Genomic DNA, 17,082 nt, shown 5'->3' with positions numbered 1-17,082 from the left:
CCAAATGATGTAGGAGGATGTGGCAGCATCTCCAAGAATGGAGTGTGAAAGGCTAATTGGTTCAAAAGTCAGATAGCAGTAGGGAAGAAACTGTTCTTGGGTCTAGACATCTGTGTTTATACGCTCCAGTATCTTCCCAGAAGGTAGGAGAAAGAAAAGAGAATGGCCAAGGTGACTGGCTTCCTTGACAATATGATGCCACGCACATGACTGGATGGAAGAAAGTAACAAGCCTGTGCTGGACCAGGCTGTACTCAGCGTCTGCAATCCAGGGCAGAGCAGCTGCCATATCAGATTGAGATGCATCGCATCATGATACTTTATATAACACTTCTGTAGAAGTTCAAGACATTGTTCGTGGACATTTCTGGATCATCGCAGATGCATGTGGAAATAAATACAGACACTCCCTGACTTAAGTAAGGATTACGTTCCGTGGACCCTTGCATAATTTGGGTGTTACGCAAGTCTGAAACTATAGATGGAGGCCCTAAGGCCAACGTCCAGGTGTTTGGAGATGAGCTAATTTGGTATCATGACGTCAAAGGCTGAGCTGAAGTCAGAATTAGGGCCCTGGTTGTCAAGGTGATCCAGAACTGCATGTAGTGCAAGAAAGATGGCGTAGTCCGTAGACCTATTTTTGCTCTACACAAATTGCATGGGGCCCATATTGTCCTAAAGACTGGTACTGATACAGGCCTTTGCTAGCCTTTCAAAGCACTTCATTATGGTCATATGTGAGGACTAGTATGTGGTAGTCATACTAATCATAGTCAAAGTGTTAAGATCTGCCGCTTTGACTGAATGGTAAAGAAAGTTAATCAATAACATAACAAAGATTAGAGCTTCTACAGGAAAATAATTCCCTCAGTGTGTTGTTGCAACAATGTAATTGTTCTTTAAGCAATGAAAATAATAGGTCTGTGCTGTCTTTATTCTTTTTGTGGGACCCATTTAACTGTGATCTAGTCAATACTTGGATGGGGGAATCACTTAGGATAAACTAGTGTACCAGCTTGGCTGACGCTGGGAACATGATCCAGTCAATCGACTGAGTATGTGCTCAGTCAGACTGTCAATTTGCAAGATCTTGAATGGAAAACTAAGCATTAACTCTCAAATTTCAGATAGTTCATTGCTGAGAAGGTTTAACTCTGTGTTTACAAATTTTTGTTAGAATCCGTGGTTCCGAAAGTCTCGCTACAAAGCTGGGAAAGGAAAAAGAATGAATATTGGAGGAGGAGGATTAGGATACAGAGAGCGACCAGGACTTGGCGCAGATACCACAGTGAGTAAATGATGGGTTTGGCATGTTATAATCATCAGTAAATATTTTCATTTAAAACTTGTACACCTCAGTACATCTCTTTCGCAGCTCAGTTCATTTTATTATAGTGTGCAAATTTAAGATAGAACTTGTGTCTTGAAAATTTTCATTGCCCTTTTATTTTGATGAAGATGAACTATTCCAGTTCCCTACCCGGGGAAAAGGACTGTGAGTATTCACTTTATCCTTCCCCTTCTGCTGTAGAATTCAACCCTGTTAGAGACAATCTGTAGAATCTAGTCCTAGATCCATTGTATTCACTCCTATTCAGAAATGATCTGGTTTGAATCCAGTCAACTTGAGCAGCAGCAATGACTGCCCTGCCAAATAATGTTGAGCATTTCTGTTTAAAAAGGAAATACATAAAGGGAGATGGAGCTAATGCAGTAAAGTGGCGACAAGGTTAAAGATTGGCTATGATATTATTGAGCGGCAAAGCCATTGCAAAGGACAGAGGCCTCAACTTACTTTTTGTGTACTACTGATCCACCGTTAAATTCAATTGGCATGAGGAGCGAGTTGAATCTTATAAACACCTGCATGGATCGCATCAGATAATGTTGTCTTTGTGTTGACTGCGTAAACCTTTTGCTTGATGCATGATGACCAAATTGGTGAGTTTTTTTCTCTCAGGACAGAACAGCTAGCCTTGTGCTGTCAAATTATGAAGCATACAAACCATCCACTGGTGCAATGGGTGACAGAATGTCAGCCATGAAAGCAGCATTCCAGGTAAGGGTCTTTTCATGAAGCTCTGGTGTGGGTTTGTAAAGTATTCTCTTGACCTTTTTAGGAATTCTGCTGGAAATTCTTGGGATGATATAAATTATCTTTGTTGTATTTTTCACCATACCAAAACTCTAAATGGCTCCTGAAGTAACTGTTCAGCTTCTTCACAGCCAGATGCTCAAATCTTCATTTGAATTTAGTTTTGTTTAGAGATACAGCGCGGAAACAGGCCCTACGGCTTACCGAGTCCGCGTCGACCAGCGATTCCCGCACACTTACGCTATCCTACACACATAAGGGACGATTTAACATTTATACCAAGCCAATTAACTTACAAACCTGTATGTCTTTGGAGTGTGGGAGGAAACCAAAAATCTCGGGAAAAACCCACGCAGGTCACGGGGATAACTTACCAACTCGGTACGGACAAGCACCCATAGACAGGATTGTGCCTGGTTTCTGGCGCTGTAAGGCAGTAGCTCTACCGCTGCGCCATCATGCCGCCGTGTTCTGTCCACTGTTCCTGATACAAACCAGGCATTCCGAGGAGATCATTTAAATGCTGTCGAGTATTCAGATCAGTGCTTGGCTATATGTTACCTTCTAGGTAACAATGATTTATTCTACATTTTTTAAAATATCCATCCCCTTTGTCTCGTTTTCACAGCTGACAATTCCATATGTCGATCTCTCTCACCCCTGACTCAGTCTGAAGAAGGATCGCGACCCGAAAGGTCACCCATTCCTTCTGTCCAGAGACGCTGCCTGTCCCGCTAAGTTACTCCAGCATTTTTTAGTCTAAACCAGCATCTGCAGTTCCTTCCTACACATATATGGATTAAGGTGCTTAGATTTCCTTAATTAGTTGATGATGAGTTGAATCCTTAATTAGTTGATGGGTCTTTCATTAGTTGAAGGTGCACCCAGCTCAAGACGTATATGCAGATTAACGGTGCCACGCCAGAGGCAACGATGGAAACTGCCAATAATATGAACAATATAATATGCTCATAATAGACACAAAATGCTGGAGTAACTCAGTAGAACTGGCAGTATCTCTGGAGAGAAGGAATGGGTGACGTTTCGGGTCGAGACCCTTCAGACCCTTCTTCATAATATGTTCGATGGGAAGTGCCAATATAATATGTAGCAAACCGTGGTGTATGTTTTTGAAAAGTAGGTAGTCTTTATTTTGTGAGTAGCCATCACATCGGGTCCCGACCCGAAACCTCACTGATCCATTTTGTTCCATATTTCTACATTACAACATTGGTTAGCCTAATGGGCAGTACAGGGTAAAAAAGGACGATACCTGCTATATTTACCTACATGGGTAAAAACACTGGAGAGCCTAATAACTGGAGATCACAAAATCTCCACTCTTTATGCCCACAATTCGACCCTTATGGTAATTTTCTTTTATTCTGTAATTCTGCTAACTTTTCTACAACTGATGAGTGCTATGCCATCATTAATGCTTAAAATATTTTAAAACATCGTGTTAAGGCTTTAGTGGTTCCTGCAATTTTAATTGTGCCTTTTGTTTTAAGAGGTTGCTCAAATTTTAGAGTGATAAATGTAGAGTGGAAACAGGCCCCTAGGTCCAACTTGCCTACACCGACCAACATGTCCCAGCTAAACTAGTCCCACCTGCTTGTGTTTTGTCCATATCCTTCCAAACCTGCCCTATCCATGTACCTGTCTAACAGTATTTTTAAATGTTGGGATAGTCCTTGCCTCAAATATCTCCTCTGGCAGCTTGTTCCATACATCCACCTGCTAGAAAAAGGGGCAAATTCCTATTATTTTTTTTCCCCTTCACCTTAAACCTGTGTCCTCTGGTCCTCAATTCAGCTCTGGGCAAGAGACCCTGTGCATCTACCCGATCTATTTCTCCCATGATTTTATACACCTTGACAAGATCACCCCTCATCCACCTGTGCTCCAAGGAATAGAGTCCCAACCTACTCAACCTCTCCCTATAGCTCACACCCTCTAGTCCTGGCAACATCCTTGTAAATCTTCTCTGAACCCTTTCCATCTTTCCTACAACATGGTACCCAGAACTGAACACAATACTCTAAATGCAGCCTCACCAATGTCTTGTACAACTGCAACATGACCTCCCAACTTCTATGCTCAATACCCCGACTGATGAAAGCCAATGTGCCAAAAACGTTTTTAACCACCCTATCTACCTGCGACTCCACCTTCAAGGAACCATGCACCTGCACTTTTAAATCCCTCTGACTAACCCTAATCAGCCCTTGGCCTTCTAAATGCCTGTATATCCTATCCCTCGGAATACTCTCCAGTAACTTTCCAACTACAGATGTTAATCTCACTGGCCTATAGTTCCCAGCATTTTCCTTGCAGACCTTCTTGAATAGAGGCACAACATTTGCCACCCTCCTGGATTTAAAGACGACTTGTAAATTTCAACCATGGATCCAGCAATTTCCTCTCTGGTTTCCCACTATATCTGATCGGGCCCTGGAGATTTGTCTACCATCATACATGATAGTACCTTCAGCACCATAACACTGACTGCTCTCAAGACACTTCCATTGATTGCCCCAAGTTCCTCCATCCTCCTGTCTTTCTCCTCAGTAAATACAGAGGAGAAATACTCATTGAGGACCTTGCCCATCTCCTGTGGCACCACATAAAGATAACCACTTTGATTCATGAGGGGCCTCGCCCTCCCTCGAGTTATTCTTTCCCCCCCTTGTGTATTTATAAAATCTCTTAGGATTGTCCTTAACACTATCTGCTATCTCCTGGCCCCTTTTTGCCTTTATGATTCCCATTTTTACTTTGCTCCATAATTCACAAAACTCTTCCAGGGATACACTTGATCCCAGTTGCCTATATCTGTCCCATGCGTCCTTATTCTTGACCAATTTTGTTCATTATGTGTGTATTTGTAATCTGTTAAGAAAATTATGTGCCACAGAATTAGATTATACCATGTGATTTATTGTTATTTGTATAGCCCTTCATAGCACTTATTGCCAACCCTAGAGGCTACGGGTTTGAATCTCTTGTACCTTTGGAAGAGATAATAGCATTCCCCTCCAACTCATTCAGTGTAGTTGAAATAAAATATTTCATTAATTGCACTCAACAATTGAGCTTCATGTTAATCATAAGTGGTCTGAATACTCCTTTGATACCTTACAAATGCTAACTTGGGCTCCCAAATGAAGAATATCCAATTAATCGTTGAGGGTTATTAGCCTCAACCTCTATGGAAGACACTGTCCATGTAGGCCCGTTCCAATGAAGTACAAATTGGCAGTCACAAATCTGCAATGAGTGATGATTAACATTGAATCTAAAACATTTACCATATATTGAATTAGAATCTAATTAGTTTATATAACTGGATGTGGGTTGTAGATCTCTAGAGTTAATATCCTCCACTTTATGGCTGTAGTATTCCACATCTGCCTCTCAACTTGCCTCATTTAGTTTCTCTCCAAATCACAAAAATAACAATTGAAACACTTTTGTGAATGCTCGCAGTCAGCAGCAATTTGAATGGATATGGGGCTTCCTGGCAATAACAGTATCAACCATATATTGAAATACAAACTGTGTTCTTCAGCCATCTGAATCACTTGCATTACAACTTTCTTCTCCAGTGTACTGTGTAAACTGCAACAGACATTCCAGTACATTGATACTTGTTCATTGCATTTTGCATTTAGCAATGTGAAGTAGCAGCCCATTGGAATTAAGTCCACTGATGCAGTGGTGGTGCTACAAGTTCAGTACGCACTATTAAGATTGATATTTAGGCTTGTGAAGCAGTGAACACTAACATTGTTCTTGTTTTATTCCAGTCACAATACAAGTCACACTTTATTGCAGCTACTGGAACTGCTCCAAAGATCACAGGCTCTGCCCCTGGTACTAGCAACTGGACTAGCGCTGGGAGTCTCAACATCATCCCGACATGTCCTCTGGGTAACCAGATCACTAATCAGCCTTCAGTCCCCGACAGCGATAGTGGAGCTACTGCACGAAACAAAGACGACAATCGTTCTCCTGAAGTCAAAGTAAATCGCCCTATCGATAATAGCCCTAGTCGCTCCGAAGGTAGTGGTCGCCATGGCGATAGCTTTGGTCGTCATGGGGAAGGCTTTGGTCGTCATGGTGACAACTTGGCTCGCCATGGTGACAGCATGGGCCGCCATGGGGACAACCTTGGTCGCCATGGGGACAACCTTGGCCGTCACGGGGATAACTTTGGTCGCCACGGTGATAGCAGCAGTCGTCACAGTGATTCTGGCAGCCGTCATTCTATCAGTAAGTACAGTGATCGGGGTGGTGAAGGCAGGCATGGTGACCGAAGTAGTGAGAGACACGGCGATCGAGGGAATGATCGGAGTGGCGAGAGGCACGTTGACCGCGGTGACCGGCATGGTGATCGGCGGGGCGAGAGCCGACACGGCGAGAGGCACGCAGAGGGCCGAAATGACAGCCGGCACGGTGAGGCCAGGAGCACCAGCCTAAACCGGAGCAGTGGGGAGACGGGATGTGTTGATGAGGCTGGGAATGGTGGTGGGAGTGGGAGTGGGGATGGGGATGGGGATGATGGGGATGGGGATGATGGGGATGGGGATGGGAATGGCAGCGAGAGCAGGAATGGAGACAGCAGAAGCAGCAGTCGGACCACTTCCACCGAGAACGATGGCTTTGCAGTGCCAGAGCCACCGCCCAGAAAGAAGAGGAGCAGGTGGGACAATTAAAGCCCAGAGGAGCCCCACATTCTCCTGCAAACAAAGATGCTTACACTTCAAAGTCCTGTTAGAAACTTGGTGCATAGTTTTATCTGCATAACCATCAAAATAAAAAGGGACATTACTAAATGGAATTTCATTTAGAGTAGTCAGCTATGTATCTTGTACTTTCGTGCTGGTAGTTGAAGTGGGAAATTCTGTAAGTTTTGGTCAGCGGGAATTTTAAAGGTTGTCAGATACTTTCAGTACATTTGTTTTTGCCTTTGCTCTGCACTTGTTGTGAAACAGTAAAGTCCTCTGAAAGATTTCTGAAACTGTAAAATCTGATTTTTCTTTTTGCTGATTTGTGTTGTGATATCCAACTGTGTTTGGGTTGAAGTTGCCTTTCTGGCAGGAGCAGGTCGTGAAAAGGAAACATTCCTTTGCTGTTCCCCCAGACTGAGGTCAGCAGCCATTGTCTTCACTCTGGTCTGAACTTCATCATCAAATTCTTCACTATTGTGTTTGAAAAGTTGGCTCCTTTTATATTCAAATAAAAGACACTTTTAAACATGAAATATGTTAAGAACGTGTGATTGAACTGATTCGCACATGAATATGTGGTGCAGCATGCTGCTTTGTTGCTGATGTGCATAATGTTTCCTTTGTCCTCTCAGTGGAAGTAGGAAAAATGCTAAATAAGATTATGAGGAAACATGGCAGAGATTAAGCATCCTACTTGGCTCTGCTGAGTGAACGTTTGAATCCCACTTTTAATACAACAATGCAGTACCCAAGAGCATTGTATAAAAGATAACACGGGTGGCTCACAGAATTTAAATCAGGGTGCACAAATTGGGCAATATATTCCATTCTTGGTCTTCATATGTGGTCAATTTCATGCAGCAGGTACTTGGATCAAGAAAGTATAGTTCAAAACATAAAGTGTGGGAGGAACTCAGCGGGTCAGACCACATTTTGGGTTGGGATATTTCTGCAGACTGACCCAAAATATTCTCTACAGAGTTGCCTCTTGCCTGTTGAGTGATTTCAACATTTACTGCATTTATTTCATTTTCTCAGCATACACATAGTATTGTTAATTTTTGGAGGGATTAGCTGCCTGATGTAAGAGAGTATCTCTGTGAGATAGTGAGAGGATCAGACACTGTTGAGAAACAAATGTTCAGCAACCTCAGACTGGCAGGAGCAAGCACCTGTGTGATGTGTTTATTTTGTCGCTTGAGCATTTTGCCCTGTGTTCATTATTTCATCATCTGGTAGGGCCGACATTGAGGAGCACTGGCAAGAATCATTCAAGGGCTCTGGCACCCAGAGGACTTCAGCCTCTTGGTGTAGGAGTTATCGAATCGGACAGTACAGAAACAGACATTTGGGCCGACCATGCCAATGCTGTCTCATCAATTGCCCACCTAATCCCATGTAGTTGCACATTGTTCGTTGCCTTCTGTGCCTTGACAATTCAAGTGCTTGTCTAGATGCTTTTTACATAACCTGTCACCAGGTAAAGAGCTGACATTACCTGCCACCATCATTTTAAGCAGTGCATTCCAGATTGCAACTGCCCTCTGCTTGAAAATACTTCTTCCTCGTTTCTCCTCTTGCCCTGGGGAAAGATTTCTTACTATCTCTCCATGCATGCCTCACATGATTTTGTATACCTCCATCAGGTCACCCCTCGGCCTCCTCTGCTCCTAAAAAACCCAGCCTGTCCAGTCTCGCTGAACTGAACTCTCTGCTCCACTTTAGTGAAACATTTCATTTTAGCAGCATTCTGGATAATATTCTCCTTCCTATAGTTGGTGACTGGAAGTGCAAACTATATACCAGCTATAACTTAACCAATGTTTTATCAAATTACCAAGACCCTCCTGTTCTTAATTTTATGGCCTCAGTAAAGAAGGCAAGCAATGAATCCCATAACCCCTCTTCATCACTTAATCTCCTTGGGATCCCATCTTCATGTATTTTTGAACTTTTACACTGGGTCTGCTAGTGTCTCAATACTCCCAGGGCCCCAGCATTATATGTCCTATTCTTATTGAACCCCCTGCCCACTTCCCCTCCCCCAAAGTACATCACCACACATTTATTGCAATTAGGTTCCATCTGCTCTTGCCCAGCCAATTTGCCATTAGATCAATACCAACCTGTAGCCCAGGATTGCTCTCCTCATTATCAACAGCACTGCCAATTATTTATTTGGTGTCATCTGCAAACTTGCTGATCAATGTCTGTATAGTTTTGGTCCCATGTGCCTCTATGGCAGTTTTGATAAAGTGTCTACGATTACTCTACAATATTTTACGGGACAAAGTCTCATCTTCGCACTTGTGGCATGTCCCATTATATTGTGTGCTAACTGGGATCGATTTAGAATCGGTACACAGTTCAAAACTGCATCCAAGAGGGTCATCAACAACAAGCAGAATTATATTCCATAAATTGGCAACGTGGTAGAAAGATGTTAATGAAGTGGGGGAGTTGCACTAAGGAGAATGTCACAGCTGCGCAGAGTGAAGACATTTTGGTGGGCTCATTTGATGAGGTCATATGGGTAGGATTTAGAAGTAAAGGTGCAATCACTATGATTGGATTTTACAAGAGGCCTCCCAATAGCCAGTGGGAAATAGTGGACCGATATGTAGGCAGACCATGAAAAGATGTAAAGGGGATGGGGTGGTTGTAATTGATGATGTTAACGTACATTTTTATTTTGCATCCTTTCCTGATTAATGACATCCTTCCTACAGCTGGATGACCAGCACTGCGCATAATACTCATGTGTACTCTCATCTACTTGTATAGCTGCAACTTGATGTCAGAAACCTGTACTCGATGCCCGGACTGATGAAAGCAAGTGTGCCAAACGCCGCCTTCACCAACCTGCCTCCCCGTGCTTACAGTGAACCTTATACTTGCCTTGTTTCACTCACCGAGTTGCAGCACCTCGCATTTCTCAGAGTTAAATTACATCTGCCATTCCTTGGCTTAGTTCAGGTAGATCCTGTTGTAATTTTAGATAACCTTCACTGTCGACAACATTACCAATTTTGGTGTTGTCCACAAACATCGTAACCATATTAACAACATCATCCAGATTTTTAATGTAGATGTTAATGAGACAGCGGCACAGGAGAGTGTCGACATTTTATGTAAAGTTTCTCTTATATTAGCCAGCTGTGATAGTTTTTCCTCATTATCTGTTCCAACATTGGAAAGTCAAAAGCATGCAGGTACAGCAGTCAGTGAAGAAAGCTGATGGCATGTTGGCCTTCATTGCGAGAGGAATTGAGTTTAGGAGCAAGGAGGTCTTACTGCTGTTGTACAGGGCCCTGGTGGGACTGCACATGGGGTATAGTGTGCAATTTTGGTCTCCTAATTTGAGGAAGGACATTATTGCTATTGAGGAAGTGCAGCTGAGCTTCACCAGGTTAATTCCCAGGCAGGACTAACATGATGAATGAATGGGTTGACGGCTTGTATTCACTGGAATTTAGAAGGATGAAAGGAGATCTTATAGAAACATAACATTATTTAAAGGATTGGACAGGCAAGATGCAGGAAAATGTTCCTAATGTTGAGGGAGTCCAGAACCATGGGTCACAGTTTAAGAATACGGGGTAGGCCACTGGGGTGAGGGAGAAAAAAAATGTACCCAGAGAGTTGTGAATCTGGAATTCTCTGCCACAGAAGGTAGTGGTGGTCAATTAACTGGATGTTTTCAAGAGAGAATTAGATTTAGTTCTTAGGGCTAAAAGAATCGAGGGATATGGGGGGAAAAGCAGGAACGGGGTACAGATTTTAGATGATCAGCCATGATCATATTGAACGTCCAAGTTACTTCTCAAGTGATTCAACGTTAGCTAAAAGTAAGCTTGGAATTTCAGTTGCACCTAGGGTTCCCCCCGACTGCAATGCTTCCTTGTTTTGTTAGTACTCACAGCTATGCCAATAGCATTTGGTATGATATAGGTCGGTAGTTCCAAGAGTTGTTTTGATTTAGCAATCATTGATAGAAGACTTTCAGCACTTCATCCATAGAGAGAAAAAAAATAAATAGGTGCAGTTTTAGGCCCGGCTCATAGGGCCTAAAACTGCACCTATTTATTTTTTTTCTCTATGGATGAAGTGCTGAAAGTCTTCTATCAATGATTGCTAAATCAAAACAACTCTTGGAACTACCGACCTATATCATACCAAATGCTATTGGCATAGCTGTGAGTACTAACAAAACAAGGAAGCATTGCAGTCGGGGGGAACCCTAGGTGCAACTGAAATTCCAAGCTTACTTTTAGCTAACGTTGAATCACTTGAGAAGTAACTTGGAACAAAGGGACATGTTTCACGGAGATCAGGGACCGTGTTCATTGTTTCACACAAACTTGGATCGTCCCTGACTCACTTATACAATCCGAGGGTTTCCCATTTATTGCCTATTATCTGGAATCCTCAGGCAAGGGGAAAGGTGGTGGCGTCTGCTTTTTCATCAATGATTCATGGTGCACTGATGTGATGGTCTTAACACAATTCAAGTCAAGTCAACTTTATTCGTCACATACACATACGAGATGTGCAGTGAAATGAAAAGTGGCAATGCTCGCGGACTTTGTGCAAAAAGACAAACAAACAAACAACCAAACAAACTACAAACAGAATGGAACAGAATCACATATTCTTTTACATATTAAATATTGTGGGCGGAAGGAAAAAGGGGAAAAAACAGCAATTTTAAAAAAAGCAGTAGAGTGGTACAGTAAAGTTAGTCCCTGGTGAGATAGTTTACAGTCCTAATGGCCTCTGGGAAGAAACTCCTTCTCAACCTCTCTGTTCTCACAGCATGGCAACGGAGGCGTTTGCCTGACTGTAGCAGCTGGAACAGTCCGTTGCAGGGGTGGAAGGGGTCTCCCATGATCTTATTGGCTCTGGAGTTGCACCTCCTGATGTATAGTTCCTGCAGGGGGGCGAGTGAAGTTCCCATAGTGCGTTCGGCCGAACGCACTACTCTCTGCAGAGCTTTCTTGTCCTGGGCGCAGCAATTCCCAAACCAGATTGTAATATTTCCAGACAAGATGCTTTCCACAGCTGCTGAGTAGAAGCACTGGAGGGTCCTCGGAGACACTGAATTTCCTCAATTGCCTGAGGTGGTAAAGGCGCTGCCTTACTCACGAGTGCTGCGATGTGTGATGTCTATGTCATATCCTCAGAGATGTGGACTCCCAGGTATTTAAAACAGCTCACCCTATCCACAGTATCCCCATTTATCCTCAATGGTGTGTACGTCCTCGGATGATGTGCCTTCCTAAAGTCCACGATCAGCTCCTTAGTTTTTTTGATGTTCAATTCTGCTCCTTGATTAGGAATACCTGATGATAAAATGTCATCCGTTTTATCTAAAGAGGAAATTCATCTTCATCATCTTGTTCGCAGTCTACAGCTGCCCCGAGCCAATGTCATGGTGGCATGGGATGAATTGTACTTGGTCATCATCTCTCTTGAGACAGCAAACCCTGATGCCCTGTTCACCATTGCCAGTGACTTGAATCAAGCAAATTTTTAGGCAAACGGCTCTCCACCCTGCACTGGACCACTTGGACAATAAGGGCACATACGTCAGTCTGTTCATCGACCATCATCCCTTCCAAAACTACAGGATTTGTAATCCATACTTTGTGACTTTGTGCTGTAATGGGCTGAGTTTAGATCAGGTTGGTTACCAGGGAAACAAAATTGGTCAGACACCATATATTGGAGGGTTGACATTAGTTAGTGGTCAGGCACTGGAGACAAGGGATGGGTCAGGTACTCAAAGGTTGGGATTGGTCAGAGCATTATACTTCACTATGCACAGCACCAAATCATATTTTCTTTAGAGCTTTTAAGAGTTTATTTTAAAATGTTTGGTTTCAGGAACTCTGCAGGATAAATGCTTATTTGTTTTTTTCCATTTTTGGAAAGGAGCTGAAAATAAAATATTAGGAGGAAGTGACAAAATGAGAAAGAAAGATGGAGACACAAGAAACTGCAATTACTGGAAACCCAAGCAAAAAAAACAAAAAAACTGCTGGAGTAAATGAGCAGGTCAGGCACCAACTGTGGATGGAAATGGGATGTCTGCAAGAAATGATGGAATGAGCAGATAGTGAAGAATGTAACAACAGGATCTAGATCAACTGGGGAAGTGGACATAGGACTGGCAAGTGGAATGGGGATAGAACGTCCAGCCTGCAATGTCATCTGTCCTTTTCCCTCCATAGATGCTGCCTGACCCGCTGAAGTCCGCCATCAGTCTGATTTGTACCGGAGAAAGCAAGGTGTTTGTTTACAAAGCCTCTGCCCAAATCAATTTACAGCCATCAGGTCCTTTCATGCGTGCAGGCTGTTATTAGTAAAACATTTCATTTTAGTTTGAGTCTTGTTTTTAACATAGCTTAATTGCATATCCAGGGTACGAGTCTGGAGCAGAGCAGATTGCATCTGGATTGTAAATTGAGATTGTAATCAAGCTTGATTTGTCCTAGGACTTCCTGCAGCAGTGGGGGAACAGAACATGAGGTCTGTGATGGAAAATGTCAAAATCTGCCGTTTAGTTGTGATTATTCACGTCAGCCTACGCAGGCTCTGTTAGAGCGCAGCAGCTTAATGCTATGAAATCCTTTCAGATGGTTTATGGCCTTGAACTTTTAACTGTTGAATTATGAATTCGATTTCCTATTGCCTGCGGTATTAGAGTTAAATATAAAATCGGTGAAGAATACAATTGTTGGTTTTGAATCAAATATACTGATTATAATATTGCAATTGTGCTGTTTCCCTGCTTGAGATGAATTTTAATCATTTAGGTCGATGTGGTGTCTTGTATTAAATGACAGGCAGCTCAGAGTCCTGTCCAGGTAGGGCACTCTCTGGGCTGCAGTGCAACATAACTGCCCCCAGACTGAGAGCTTTATATGGGGCACCAGCTGGTCTGTTTTGTGAGATGATAGAGAACAGTGCAGGCAATTACACAGATGCTAATGTTCTTCATCATAGTGGGAAAGGAAGGACAGCACTCGACGTTTCATTGTGGATCACAAGGAGGCACACAGTGTCAATAGGTCATAAGGAACAGGAGTAGAATCAGACCATTCGGGTCATCAAGTCTACTCTGCCATTCAATCATGGCTGATCTATCCCTCCTAACCCCCATTCTCATGCGTCTCCCATTAACCTCTGCCACCTGTACTAATCTCCTGGTATTGTATGCAGGTGTGCGCAGGTGCATCTGGAATCTGGTCACCTGCTTCTGGGACAGGCCTGCCTGGTTTAGCGGGGTTGCCGTTCAGGGGCCTAATATTCCTTTATTTAAGGTGCTCAATGGGAAACCGCAGCTTGATAGAGCCAATAAGATCATGGGAGACCCCTTCCACCCCTGCAACGGACTGTTCCAGCTGCTAGTCAGGCAAACGCCTCCGTTGCCATGCTGTGAGAACAGAGAGGTTGAGAAGGAGTTTCTTCCCAGAGCCATCAAGAGCTACCTGTAAGGAGGAAGTGGCTACAAAGTCAAGCCCCACACCCCTCACTCCACCAAGCTTGATGATAGAGATTTTGAGATGCAACGTGGAAACAGGCCGTTCGACCCACTGAGTCCTCACCATCATACTGTCACTCCTATACACTAGGGGCAATTTACAGAAACCAATTAACCTACAAACCTGCACGACTTTGGAATGTGGGAGGAAACCAGAGCACCAGAAGAAAACCCACGCGGTCGCAAGGAGAATATACAAACTCCCCACAGACAGCACCCGTAGTCTGCATTGAACCCGCGCCTCTGGTGCTGTGAGCCGCCAGCTCTACCACTGCAGCGTCGTGCTGACCTCGGCTGCTGCACAGGTTGTGGTCAGATAAAGGGCCATGGGACAGGAAGCCCTGTGTCAGACTCCTCTGGAATGATTTAAAATAAAGCTGCCATAGTCCATCGTTTTAATTTATTCTCTGCCACTGTCATTGTTGTGGCAGACAACCATTTATTTGCCTTCCCTTCAGATTACAAGCACAGTCAACTCCTGAGTGCCAAGACCCTCAACCCCCAGAGGTGAAAAGACAAAAACTGTGAGATAAGGATAGAAGATGTGCAAATTGTGAAGTCAGAAAGTAATATAGATGGAATATAGGTGGAAGTGGGGGGGGGGGGGGGGGGGGGGTGTAGGTTAGTTACTTAAAATTGGAGAATTCAATGTTCATATGGTTGGGTTGTAAGTTACCCAAGTGCAATATGAGGTGCAGTTCCTCCAGTTTGCATGTGTCCGCTCGCTCTGGAAATGGAGGAAGCCCAGGTCAGAAAGGTCAGTATGGGAACCGAAAGTGGAAACCTCCATTACATTGGCGAGACCAAACGTAGACTGGGCAACCAAACACTTGCACTCAGTCCACAAAGGGCTGCCGTGGCTCTCCTAGTTTCTAATGATTTTACCTCTCCTTCCCATTCCCCACTTTTCTCACCCTCTCATCCCTGTGCGCATCTATTTCTCCCCTTGTGTGTGTAGGTGAGTGGTAGATTCTGAAGGAAGTTGATGGAAATATAGGGAGAATAAAAGAAAATGGGATTTTTGAAGGATTGGTGTAAACAGGTGGTTAATTGACAGCTTGGACTCGGTGGGCCAAAGCGCCTGTTTCTGTGCTCTATCTCTCTCAGAAGTGTAACATCGGACACGGGAAAGCTCAGGTGAAACTTGCAAACTCCTGATAGAAACACAAGAGATGAAGGATGCTGGAATATTGAACTGCTTGGCATGGTTAGCAATTTAGTGGATGGCACCAACATTGGTGGTATAGTGGACAGTGAGGGTCAGTTAACATTACAACAAGATCTGGATCAACTGTGAGAGTGGATCAAGGATTGGCAGGTGGAATTTAACTCAGACAAGTGTGAACTGTTGCATATTGGTAAATTAAACTCGGGCAGGATTTAAACAGTAAATGGCAGGGAGCTTGTTGAGTTATTGTAGTACCAATTGGTCTTGGGGCACAAATGCATAGTTCCTTGAAAGTAGTGATAGATGTATTCGGGATGATGAAGGCATATTGAATGCTTGTCTTCCTTTGTCCAGGAATTTGCTACAAGAATTGGGATGTTATTTACAACTGCACAAGACATTGTACCAGGAGTATTGTGCACAGTAACGTGTCCTCAGCTAATCCAGGCTCCCTGTTGCCATGGAGACATCATAAAGACAATTATAACCCTTGTGACCTCTGATTTTAAGGCTCTGGTCCTGTACTTTACCTGAAATTTAGGATGAAGGGGTTCTCATTGAAGCCAACCTAATAATGAAAGGCCCAGGTAGAGGGAATGTGGACAGGATGTTTCCAGGAGTGGAAGAGTCTAAAAATAGAGGGCACCGCCTCAGGGTAAAAGGACGCACCTTTAGAATGGAGATGAGGAATTTATTCAGCCAAAGGTGGATAAATCTGTGGAATTCATTGCCACAGATGACGGTGGAGGCTAAGTCATTGAGTAGATTTAAAGCGGAGATTGTTAGGTTCTTGATTAATAAAGCTGTCCAAGGTTATGCGAAGAAGGCAGGAAACTGGGGTTGAGAGAAAAATAGATCTGCTGTGTTTGAATGGCAGAGTAGACTCAATGGGGTGAATAGCCTAATTCTACTATGTCTCGTGGTCTTATGATAAAGGAAGGTTATCTTAAAAATGTTACTCCCATGGATACTTTATTCCCTACTTGTACTGCTGAGCCTTTGAGCTCAGCTATATACAGCAAGATTCTTGAGGAAACATTTTCTTGAGTAACTCTGAAGGGTAAGAAGGTAGACAAAAACGCTGGAGAAACTCAGCGGGTGAGGCAGCATCTATGGGGTGAGGGGTAGGAATGTACTTTGTCTTACTATATGATGTTACATTATATTTGTGTGCTACTGCCCATGTTCCATGTCCAGATGCGCCATAACTAATTCTTCCTCTCACTGGTCAACTCCATTGTGTTTATTTGTTGCCATCACTAACGCACACCAGTGGTATAGGATTGTGTTTAGACGTTCACATCTAGTAGCTGGGAGCCTACATTGATATTAATATAATCTTTGTTTTGTTGGAAGCAACCATGCATTAAATGTCCAAAGTGAAATGGTTCCCTGAGCCGTCGATTCATATTTCATATTTTCCTATGACATTTAAGGAGGCCATTATTTCCCTGTAACACATCTCTCATGCACTCCCATCCGCTCCTGATTCTCCCGCCACTCACCAACGCACGTGGTGATATAAAGCTGTCGGTTAACC

General features: G+C 43.4%; 1 protein-coding gene across 5 annotated transcripts in view; it reads left to right on the top strand.

The window, feature by feature from the left end:
* ddx42 (DEAD-box helicase 42) overlaps positions 1 to 7,361 on the top strand; it is a 51,458-nt gene extending 44,097 nt beyond the window's left edge. For 4 of the 5 annotated variants that reach the window (XM_033035180.1, XM_033035184.1, XM_033035183.1 and 1 more), the window contains 3 exons: positions 1,178 to 1,288; positions 1,961 to 2,059; positions 5,905 to 7,361. In XM_033035180.1, coding sequence (XP_032891071.1) covers positions 1,178 to 1,288; positions 1,961 to 2,059; positions 5,905 to 6,813 — 1,119 coding nt within the window. In that variant the 3' untranslated portion in view covers positions 6,814 to 7,361. The remainder of the gene's footprint in view (positions 1 to 1,177; positions 1,289 to 1,960; positions 2,060 to 5,904) is intronic. The other variant, XM_033035181.1, reaches the window with a different exon arrangement.
* The last annotated feature ends 9,721 nt before the right edge of the window (positions 7,362 to 17,082 follow it).

The sequence above is a fragment of the Amblyraja radiata genome, chromosome 16 (genome assembly GCF_010909765.2).
Source record: "Amblyraja radiata isolate CabotCenter1 chromosome 16, sAmbRad1.1.pri, whole genome shotgun sequence".
NCBI classification, from domain to species: domain Eukaryota; kingdom Metazoa; phylum Chordata; class Chondrichthyes; order Rajiformes; family Rajidae; genus Amblyraja; species Amblyraja radiata.
This window is presented reverse-complemented; position numbering and strand designations above follow the sequence as displayed.